The sequence below is a fragment of the Benincasa hispida genome, chromosome 1 (genome assembly GCF_009727055.1).
Source record: "Benincasa hispida cultivar B227 chromosome 1, ASM972705v1, whole genome shotgun sequence".
Lineage (NCBI taxonomy): Eukaryota > Viridiplantae > Streptophyta > Magnoliopsida > Cucurbitales > Cucurbitaceae > Benincasa > Benincasa hispida.
Genome location: NC_052349.1, coordinates 75313044 through 75325018, shown reverse-complemented (window position 1 = coordinate 75325018; position 11975 = coordinate 75313044). Strand labels below are relative to the sequence as shown.

Here is an 11975-nt window from a genome sequence, read left to right as displayed (position 1 = left end):
TTGCCTAATTTCTCTGGATCATCAGTGTTCAATTTGGCTTCAATATATCTACTTGGTTCCTTTTTTTTTTTTTTTTTTTTTTTTTTTTTTTTTTAAAAAAAAATTAAATTAGTAACGCAACCATTTAATTTAAGGGTATCTTTTATAATTTAGACTTATATATATATATATATATATATATAGTATCCTCCTATATAAAATTCCTAGCTCTGCCACCGGTCTCCTTAAAAAGAAAAAGAGAAAACAAAGAAAATATTTTTTGAGTTTGAGAATGATGCAATTGTTTTACTAATTTTGCTAATTTTGTTTTTTGGTTGCTAAGTTTGTTGTTATTTGGGCCCTTTTGCGAAAGCAGCCCATATATCTAATTTCAAATTTGTAGGCTAAATCACACATAGACACACATCTACATACATATACAAAAATTTACCTTTTTTGTTTTAAAAATATTTAGTTTCTTCAAAATTACAATATGATGTTTTGACTTTTTGACAAATATTCAAAATGATATCATCCCATTTCTTAAATATAAATTTTGCTTTTAACGTATGTATTTGCAACGGTGCAAGGAAAAAATAATGTGAAAAATATATAATGTCATATCAATCTTTAAAGATTTTGTTGTTGTCGGGTGTGGAGAATATATAATTTTTAGTAGGAGAAATCTTGTGGGTAGGGGATTAGACTTTGTTCCAAGGTGTCCACCGTGCGGTAGAAAGGCAAAGACGTCGAAGCAGTTTTTTTGGAGGTGTAAGAAGATGAAAGCATCCCACAACACCATAACAAGAACAAATAACAAAACATAAAACCATATCCAAAAAAGAAAAAGACCCGCTCTTAATTGCTCATCTCAATCTCACCCTATGAAGAGCTAAGTATGCAATCAGCCGGTAGCCCACCAACATGAGTGCCATTATACAAACATCAACCCAAAGCCCATCCAAGCCCACCGATTTAACAGCCGGAAAATCCACCACCCGACAAAACTCTCCTTTCCCACACTCATAAACGTCGTCGTTCTTGTACTGCACGCCCAACAAAAGCTTGTAGCAATAGTAGCTATAGCTGAGATACTTGAGCCACACAATGAATGGAGGGATTTGTTGAATATAGTAGCCACCTGCAATGAGGAAGACCAGGGTGGTGACGGAAGCAAGAGTGGTGGCTTGCTTGACGTCCATGAGAATGGCACCGAAGGCTAAGCCAAGACTCTGTGAGACAAGAACACTGTAAAGAACGACGAGGAGGGAGAGAAGGAAGGTGGGAGGGTGGGGGTTGAGACCACCCATGAAGTAGATAATGAAAACGAAGGCCGTGGGAAGTGCGAGTTCTAAAGGTAAGTCACCGACTGTGCGGGCGAGGAAATAAGACGAAAGACGATACATGCCAGACGAGCGCTCTTTGATTAGCATTGTGCGTTCTTGCGGGAAGGTGAACACTGCGTTGTAAAGTGGGTAGAAGCCCCAAAAGACAGAGAAGAAGAACAACAACGCTATCTGAAACATCGAAAACGTCAATTTGTTAAATCATTTATAAATGATTCATAGATGCATTTTAGAGTCAATTTAATTATATATCGGAGATTCTTACACGATCCTCAACGTGAGATGTTGGAGTGTGCCACCAAAGAAGTCCACCAAGAGTGGCCACACTGATTACTTGAAAAATCCTTAGCCTATTGAACGCATCATACCTTCTTTCCTTTAGCCCTCTCTGCAATAGCACTCTGAATTGATACCACCAGCTTGTGCACCACTCTTCTCTTGATCTTCTTTCTCTTTCTACATCCACATTTCATTATTATTATTAATGACTATTATTAGAATCTAATTCCTCTCAAATCATCACAATTTACTATACTTTTTTTTTTTTTTTTTTTTAATTTAATACAAAAGTGGGTGTTATTGTGTCATGTGTGTGGTGTCATATTCATTATCCAACTCCCCATTCCTATTCTAAACTTTTTCTATTTATCATTGAATGACTTTCTTTTAAAAAAAAAAAAAAAAAATTAAAAATTCAGAGTAAAAGAGTTTGAGATTGAGCTTACTTTGAGGCATCTTTTGCATAGTTATTGAAGTTATTTGCATCCAAAACTACAAAGCTCAGCCTTCAATGTGGAGGAAATGTTCTTATCATAAGCTGAAATTAGGCCTCCTTCACACCCTTTTGCTCTTGTTCCATATTCTCTCCTCCGTCATTTGCTACTTTGAATCAGGGCCAATCCTATCATTAATTAGAACAAAAATAAAAATCCATTTCATGACTTCCAATCATATTTAAATATACATCCTTCACATATATATATATATATATATATATAAATTCATTAGTCAATATGATCAATCACATCATAATAATTTTTATTCTATTTGAATAATTATGTTATGAAGAATACTTATAAATTTTATCAGATATGTCATTATGAACCTAACTGAATAGATAAGAGATAACTTTTTACTCTACAATATTGTCGAACTAAAAAATGGGTAAAAAAGTGGAAATTAAAAGAAAGAGTGGTAGAGGAGGGGCCAAATTTTAAAATGAGGGGAAAAAAAAAGTTTAAAGCATCAAAATGTGTAGTAGTAGGCCAAGTGATTATAAATGGCCTACACATGATTCAGTATTATAAAGAGAAAACAAAAAGGACAAATAAATTCATATATTTTTTTAAAATATATATAAAATAAAATAAATTAACTCAGAACCCAACTTTTTTTTTTCCTCCTTTCTCTTTATTCATATTGCTATAATAAAAAAATACCTATTTTAAGAAAAAAAAAAAGTTTCATAATACCATTTGCAAGATCAAGAAGAAGATCAGCTGGATTGATGGTAATGGAGGTTGAGAATCCAATGGAGGAGAAATAATCCATGGCGGTTGAAGCTGAGCCGTAATAAATTGGGCTTCCTTCCGACAACAAAACCACCTTATCAAACATGTGGTACAGGCGGCTTGACGGCTGATGAATTGTCGTCACGACGGTCCGGCCACCGGCGGCGAGGCGTTTTACGGTGGTGAGGATTTTCATAGCGGTGGTGGAGTCTAAACCGGAGGTGGGTTCGTCGAGTAAAAGCAAGCTTGGGTTGATCAGCATCTCTTGACCGATGCTCACTCTTTTTTTCTCTCCGCCGGAGATTCCTCGGAAAAGTGGGCCGCCGATCATGCTGTTGCGGCAGCGAGTTAGCCCCAACTCGGAAATAACTCGCTCGACCGCTTCGGCTTTTTCGTCGGCGGTTAGGGAAGAAGGGAGACGGAGGAGGGCGGTGAACAGTAGGGTTTCGGCGACGGTTAAATGAGGATATAAAACGTCATCTTGCGCAACGAAGCCGGTACGGCGCTTGGTGGCGCCGGAAAATGGTTGGCCGTTGTAGGTGATTTTTCCGGAGAGTTTACCGGAGAGACGGCCGCCGAGGGCAGTTAAAAGTGTGGTTTTTCCACTGCCGGAAGGGCCGAGCATGGCGAGGATTTCGCCAGGGAATACGACGCCGCTTAGGCCGTTGAGAATGGTTTTCTCTCTGGTGGCTCCCCATGAACCACCGCCGCCCCAGCAGCTGCCACTTTTCCCTTCTAACTTCACTTTGTAAACAACTTCTTCAAACTGAAAAATCCAAATTAAAAAAACATCAATCCCCATAGTTTTCCATCTTAGATAATTAACAGAAAGCAATAATACATTAAAAAAAAACCCTTCTTTTAAAATGCAAATAAGTCAATATATTTTAGATTAATTCAAACTTTTAACTCAAAACATAAATGAAAAAAAAGGGGAAAAAATAAGAGGAAAAGAGAAAGAAAGGGACCTTGAGAGTAACAGTAAGGAGAGGAAGTTGGTGGAGATTATTATTGTTATTATTGTGAGAGTCAACATGAAAAGGGTAGGCAAGAACGGTGTCGTTTTGAGGGTCAGACATATCTATTATTTCTAGATCGATGGAAGAAGAAGAAGAAGAAGATGATGATGAAGAAAGCCCTTGATCTTGCTCTAACTTGTGTTTGTATGTTGTATGTTAAGAAGAATAATCACTCACTCTTTTAAACTCAAATGCCCAAAAATATGATGAGCAAATTAAAAAAAAAAAAAAGAGAGAAAGAAAGAGCAAAAGAGTTACTTAAGTGAGTGTTGAAAGAAAGTGGGAGAGAACAAAGAAATATATAGGGAGAGAGGAAACTAGGATGTGTATGGTTGATGAATAGAGAGAGAGAGAGAGAAGTTGGAGCTTTTTTCTCTCTCTCTCTCTCTCCCCTGATGGGATTCCACCATCTTTGCTTTGCCTTTTCTTTTCTCTTAGTTTATTCTCACACTTGCTTTCTTCACCATTCTTTATATTAAACCTACTTAACCCCTTCTTCCTTTATAATCATCTCTCCCATTCTTTTACTAAATAACTTCCTTTCCAACTAACTATTTGAGTGAGGACAAAACATATATTATAAGAATTCGTGTTTATCTGTAAAGATAATGATCTTTACTTTCATTAGTCGTTCGAGATAAGTAAGGTGTGACATGACCAAATTGCACAAGATCAAATGTAAGAGACTATCAATGTCAAATCTAGATTCTGAAGTTTGGTTTGAATCTTAAGTATGGGACTTACCATTAAATATTACTGGTACAATTCTCTTACATTTAGGAAATGTTTAGGAGACTGGAATGTAATGGATTTATAATGAGGTTTAATCCCAATCCCAAGTTTGGATCGTGAGTTCCGAGCCCGGTTCATAACCTTTGTTACATTCCCTTCCCACCGTTTTCAATGCAACATTCTTTTCCATCATTTTCACACAGTTCATTCCCCATTCCAACACCGATTTTAACATTTCATTATAATTTTGATTACATTTTAGTCTCCCTAACACACTCTTAATATAGATAAGTAAATCTCTTGTTAATATTTTATTTTATTTTGATATTGCCACTCCAAAAAGTTAATAGAAACTAGTTGGGTTAAGTGGTTAGACAAGTGTATATTACTTCATCATTACAATATCTATTGAATATGTCAATATAGCCATCGATATACATCAATGAAGTATTATTTTATAAATACTCATAAAATATAAAAAGATATCATCTATTAATCACAATATAAATAAAAGTATAAATAAAAACTATCTAATATTTATAATATAATATATTTACCTAATTATTTACTTATTTTGAGAGTAAGAACAACTTAATTGTTAATTATTTAAATAATTTTGAAATTTTCTTCAAATTGTAGAAATATCTGTCCATCAACATTTTATCAGTATATATTTTGTGAAATCAAAATTTTGATCTCATCATCGTGATCAACATTTTAATATTTTCCTTTCTCTTATTAATGGGCTATGTAGTTCAGATATATTTTAAAACAAAAATTAAATGTATCTAGAGTTTCTCCCGTTTTCATATAACTCTTTCAATTATGATTATGTGACAAATTTTTTTTTTATAAAAAAAAATTATTTCAACTTTTTTTTTTTTTTTTTGTGTGTTAGGTATAATCGGAGAAAGTTGGAAAAAGATGAATACCCATTTTTGTAGAACTCATAAGGCTAAATTGAAATGAACTCCATGGAAGTTAGTATTCTCTCTCTTCTGTTTGATTTTGACTGGGTACCTGGTGGTGGGGTGGGTTGAACTTCATAAATTTAGTTATTTTTTATTGTTTATTTTTAAAAAATTTTGTTGGGAGGAGGAAAAAAAAACTCTGACAAAAAATGAAATGTACCACTATAATTAATTTAAAATAAAAAATAAAAAAGGGAGAAAGAAAAAAAGAGTTAATGATTACAACACTCATGAAGAAAAAGGGAATTCACTTAAGTTATGATACACTTTGGATATTGGAAAGGAGAAGAGAGGAGGATCCAAGTCTCCTCTACTTGATTGTTGATTGTTTGATTATTCAACTTCTTAAATCATATTCATCATTCATTTTGCCTTCCATTCATCTTATTTTTATATTCATTAATTAATTACTATGATCATTTTTCCAATAAAGTGTTCACTAACTAAAGTTTAGTTGAGGGTTTTTTTTTTTTTTTTTTTTTTTTTTTTTTTTCTTTTTAAGCTACATTCATAACCATTTTCTCAATTTGATATGATTTTAATTCTTATGCCAATAACTTGTTTTTTTTTTTTTTTATAATGTAGTTTTCCAAAAAGGTTCATAGAATCTTATGAATTAATTAAAGTAGCTAGGGATAATGAAAACTATGTATGACCTGTTTTGTTTGTTTTTCATTTGTTCATAAATTATTTATTTTCGTTTTTTCTTTTGTGCTAATGATAAGTGTATCTTTTCAAGTTGATGATTTTATTTGATTGTGGCATATAAGATATTGAAGTGAGTTTGGTATAAGTCTTGAGTAATATTTTCAAACAAAAGACTTCGAGGAGGAAAAAAAGAAATATGAAGAAAATTTAAGGACTCGGAAATCAAAATCTCTTGTGACTTAGGCCACATCACCTTATTTGTCTTTATTCACGTGTTTCTAGAATAATCCTCAAGAGATCATTCAATACGGGATTTTCTCTAAATCAAAGAAGCTTAATATTTTGGAGTTTGCATACTTGAGCGACGGAAAAAAATCACTTAATATTGGTATAAATAGTAACTACTGATTATTTTATACTTTTTAAATTATCTTGTATTTTCTTAAGTTTTCACTCTTATTTAGATGTGTCTTGATTTATTTATGTGCCTACTTTCTACTCGAACTCCACTTGTTCACTGACTTTCTTTTTGAGTTAGTCTCCAAACTACATCTTACTAAAAGAAAGGTTTTTGCTAGATTTCTTGAACTTGAGGCATTACAAATATGACTTTTCCACCATTCCAAGCTTCAAGTGATCACAAATCAAATTATATATTGAAAAAACTATGACAATATAGAGTATGTAAAAGTCATTAGCAACTATTGTCCAAAAAAAAAATGAAATGATTAAAAATGATACACGTAGATTGTTGGGCTTGAAGAGCCCAAATTAGGCCCAAGGTTGAGCTCGATTCTGAAGTGAGATTTTTTTGTAGGTGGAAATGTGGCTGACAGAGGAGCCACATAGCTGATGTAAAATCACAAGAGGAAGCTTCATACTTTTTTCCTCAACACTCAGTTAATGGAGACATGCACTCATCTGAATGTAGAACAAAAAACTCTCTCTCTTTCAATTTTCTTACTGATTCTCTCTAACCTGTCGTTCTTTGATGGCTATGCAAACGAATGAGAAAATGAAGCCTGGATAATCGAATAAGTAGAAGGAGGAAATGAGAGAAAGATGCAAACAGATGTACATAGTCGGCTGATTGCCTACATCCATGGGAGAAGAAAACTCTTGACTTCTTAGAGAATTTTACTAAATTTCTTGCTCACATACTCTCTTATTTTCTCACATTTTTTCATCCTTTATATAAAGTAGGATGTTACACAGTTAGTGAGAATAATAGTATAAGTAAATGTTGTTTTCACAAGAATTGTTACAAACTTGACATAGATAAAGAAAAGCTGACAATAATTAATCATAATAGTTCATTTATAAAAAGACGTAATTAAAGAGGTAAATGAAAAGTATGTAAAAATATTTTAAACTAATTAAAATATTATTACACCTAGACCTATAAATTAAAAATCTATTGATTCTGATTTCTTGTGACTTAGGCCAGATCATTTTTCTTGTCTTCACTCACATGTTTTTTAGAAAAATCCTAACGAGATCACCTAATATTAAATTTGCTCCAAATCAAGTGAGTTTAGTTTTGAATTTCCCATATTTGAGCAATCGAAAAAATAAAAAATCACATATTCAATATAAATAATAACTATTAATTCTTTTATACTTTTTAATCGTATTTGTATTTTCTCAAAATTTCTCTCTTATTTGGATCTTATCTCAATTTATTCATATACACATTTTTAATCGGTAGGTTTTTTACTTAAGGCATTACAAATACGGCTTTTCCACCATTTTAAGTGCGTCATTATGTGATCACAAATCGAATTACCTATTAAGAAAACTATGATAATATCGAGTAGGTAAAAGTCATTATATTTTCAAACCAAAGATTTCAACTAAAAATAAGAAATACGAAGAAAATTTCAAAAATATTTTAAATTAGTTAAAATATTATAACACCTTGGCCTAGTAAATCGAAATCTCTAGATTCAGGTTTTTTTTGTGACTTTAGGCCACGTCACTTTAATTACTTGTCTTCATTCACATCTTTTCCATAAAAAACTTCAAGAGATCATCCAATATAGTATTTGCTCCAAGTCAAGTAAACTTAATTTTCGAGTTTTCATAATTAACCAACCGAAAAATTTAAAATAAAAAAAAATCACTTAGGTTCTTTTTGGTAATCATTTTGTTTTTTGTTTTTTTTTTTGAAAATTAAGCTTATAAATACTACTTCTATCTCCAAATTTCACTCTTTGTTATCTATTTTTTACCAATTATTTAAAAAATCAAGTTAAATTTTAAAATTTAGAAAAAGTAGCTTTTAAAAAGTTATTTTTATTTTTGAAATTTGGCTAAGAATTTAACCATTATACTTAGATGCAAATCATTGAAAGAGATGTGGAAGAAATAGGCATAATTTTCAAAAATAAAAAACGAAAAACGAAATGGTTACCAAACGTGGCATTAGTATTTGGTATGAATAATAGCTATCAATTTTTTATACTTTTTTAGTCTCTCTTGTATTTTCTCAAATTCTTTTTCGTATTTCGATGTGTGATCTCGATTCATTCAAATACACATTCTCTATTCGAACCCACATGTTCATCGATTTTCACCTTGGGTTCGTCTCCAATTTACATCCTACTAAAAGAAAGGTTTTCACTAGATTTCTTGAACCTAATTACGATATTACAAATACAACTTTTCTACCGTTCTAAGCGCATCATCGAGGGATCACAAATCAAATTATCTATTGAAAAAACTATGATAATATCATACAAAGAAGAATGAGATGATGATTAAAAATGACCCACGTAGGTAAAGAAAAGCCCACAATAATTAATCATAATAAGCACATAATTCATTTATAGAAAGCTGTAATTGAAGATGTAGAGATGAAGAGTATGAAAATGGGTGGTAAGCAGTCATGATAGAGTGCTATAATAATTCTTGTCACACTTTTAATGTCACATTACGAACTATAAAAGAATTTCGATCACTCATATTTAACAAAGGAAGATCTTTTAGAAGAGATATATATTCGTAATTTATGATAAGACACGCTATGCTATACTATATATGATCAAGTGCCTCAATGGGTTTTTTTCTTCTTCTTTTTTTTTTTTTTTCTTGAAGGAATTAAAAAAAAAAAAGGAAAAAAAAATAATTCAAATAGTATCTATTTAAATTTGCTCCACTCGTTTAAATTTAGTAAAGGGAAGCAACTTAAAGAAACAACACATGACTCAGATTCCGACACATTAAATATATAAACACATGAAGAGGGAAGAATTTTTGAAAAAAGGATGCATTTTTCATAATTTGACAATACAAACAAGGGGCCTCTTGGGCGGTTCCCATGGCTTTACTTTTTCTTTGACAAAAAAGCCCTGTTTTAGGGTTTTTGTTTTCCTTTTTATTTTGTTGTAGGGGCTTAAATTGAAACCAAAGTATTAAAATTCTATCGATATGTCGACATTTTTATCGATATTTTATATTCGTAAATTTGATATCCACGTATATGTGAACCACTACTTTTGTTGTATATTAAAAAAAAAAAACCCACGAAACAAATATCATTAATGTAGATCACGTTTGGTAGCCATCTGTCTTTTGAAATTTGTACTCGATTTTCTCACAATTTCTTATAGCTTTCATACATCTTAGGTAAACATTTGAATTCTTAGACAATTTCCAAAACCAAAAAACAAGTTTTTGAATTTTTGCTTTTAATTTTTAAATTTTGGTTTTAATTGTGAAAATACTCATAAAATACAACAAAACATAGAAACCAATGGTTGAAAGTGGTATTTATAGACTTAGTTTTCAATAACTATACTATAAATATAAAAGACATATTAAATTATTTATAGGTTGTAAAAATGATTTAAATTTTTCCTTTGAATTTTTTATCTTAATAATTTTTTGAAAAATTTCCATCGACATCGATATTTCTGTAAAATTGAGAGTTCAATATTTTTATTTTAAACTTTACTAAAATTTTATGTTTCTTTCTTTTTGAGTTTAAACCATATGGAGATGGGAGATTCAAAAGTAGATAATTTATCATTTACGATTGTTGAGTTATACTCTTATTGATAAATTTTAATGTTGATTGTTGTCGAGTATTTTTTTTAAGAACAAATATATAAAATGTACCTTTTTTAGGGTCTTGTCAAATTAAATGCATTATTATATTGTTTGGTCGCAGTCAATATGGGATTCCTCATCCTCTATATATATTAACAATATCTTTCCCTATTAGAGTGGAGAAATTTGTCAAACCATGTATCATTTTCATTATTTATTATTTCATTATTATATTTATAAATTTCCTACTTCTTTTGGATGACTAATCAACAGAAAGATAAAAATACAAAAAAAAAAAAGAAAAAGAAAAAGAAAAATTACTCTAAATGCTTAGCATTTTACATTTTCTTTTTACTTAGATTTGTTAGATTTGTTTGATAATGATAACTAAAAAAATTAAAACTTCAAGTCTATTCTGAATTTTTATATATCTACAGACTTTCGATTTTATGTTTAATAAGTGTTTGAAAATTAAAAAGTTTCAATTAAGATATTAAACTTTTGATTTTTTCACTAAATTTTTTATTTTATATCTAATATGTTTTTAAACTTTCAATTTTATGTCTAATAAATTATTGACCTATTTAACATTTTATAAAATTCACAAACTTATTGAACATAAAATTGAAAGTTTAATGTCATGTATTCACTAAATATTCAATCTTTACCTAATATATTTGGTTAATTTTTTTTAAAAACGCTAAATATAACTTCAACTTATTAGATATTTTTAAAAACCAACTCAAATATAAAAAGTTAATGAGCTAAACTTTTATCTAACTTTTGAAAAAAAATAGGAAAATTATTTTTAATGACAAAACTACCAAAAATATTTACAAATAATAGCAAAATAGAGTTTATCACGTTCTATTGCGATCTATCGCAGATAGATTGTGAAATTTTACTATATATAAATATTTTTGTTCATTTTAAACCAATCCTAAAAAATATTTATTAATAACCATCTCTTTTTCGATTTTTTTTTTTTTAACACTCTTTACCATGATCAGTTTTGGTACTTGATAAGCGAAATTTGAAAAAAAAAAAAGATGACTATTTATTTTGTTTTTAATTTTCTATCTTGAAAAGAAAACTTTGATGGTTACTTTTGTCTAACTAAGCTTTATTTTGTTGCATTTTATTATCTCCCAAAAAAGGTGGAAGGAATCATATTGACTGAACCAAATATAAGTGTCCAACGTGAAACTTTCATGAGAAGAATTTATTTTTTTATTTTTAAAATTGGAACATACGAATCCTTGGCAAGAACAAGAACAAGATTCCAACGACTTTTAATTTAAATATATATATGATTTATTTTCCAATGAAGGAAAATGAACTAACTTATTTATAAATATAATAAAATGACATTATCTTTTAGTGATAAATTACAATAGATACTTTCATCACTGAGTGATAGAAGTCTGTCGCAATCTATCACTTGGTGATAAAAGTCTATCGAAATTTATCATAGATAAACAATGACATTTTACAATACCTAAAAATATTTTTAACAGTTTTACGATTTAAACAACTACTCAAAAACTATTATTTTCATTTTCAATAATTTCTTTTTGTTACTATTCTAAAACATATTTAAATAGAACCTCATAACAAAGAAAAGTGAACTGTTTATTAGTTTTTTTTTTTTTTTTAAAAAAAAAACTAATGTCTAAACTCAAATTTAATAATTATTTGATTTTTTATTTTTTATTTTTA

The 11975-nt window shown here is 29.9% G+C and overlaps 1 protein-coding gene across 1 annotated transcript; it reads right to left on the bottom strand.

Moving 5' to 3' along the window:
• Positions 1-634: 634 nt before the first annotated feature.
• On the bottom strand, positions 635-4257 carry LOC120067778 (ABC transporter G family member 14-like). Its single transcript, XM_039019363.1, is given in 7 exon segments — positions 635-1496; positions 1591-1777; positions 2051-2094; positions 2096-2154; positions 2157-2222; positions 2792-3602; positions 3805-4257. Coding segments are annotated over 7 exon segments (1929 nt in total). The 5' UTR covers positions 3916-4257; the 3' UTR covers positions 635-845.
• Between the last annotated feature and the right edge of the window lie 7718 nt (positions 4258-11975).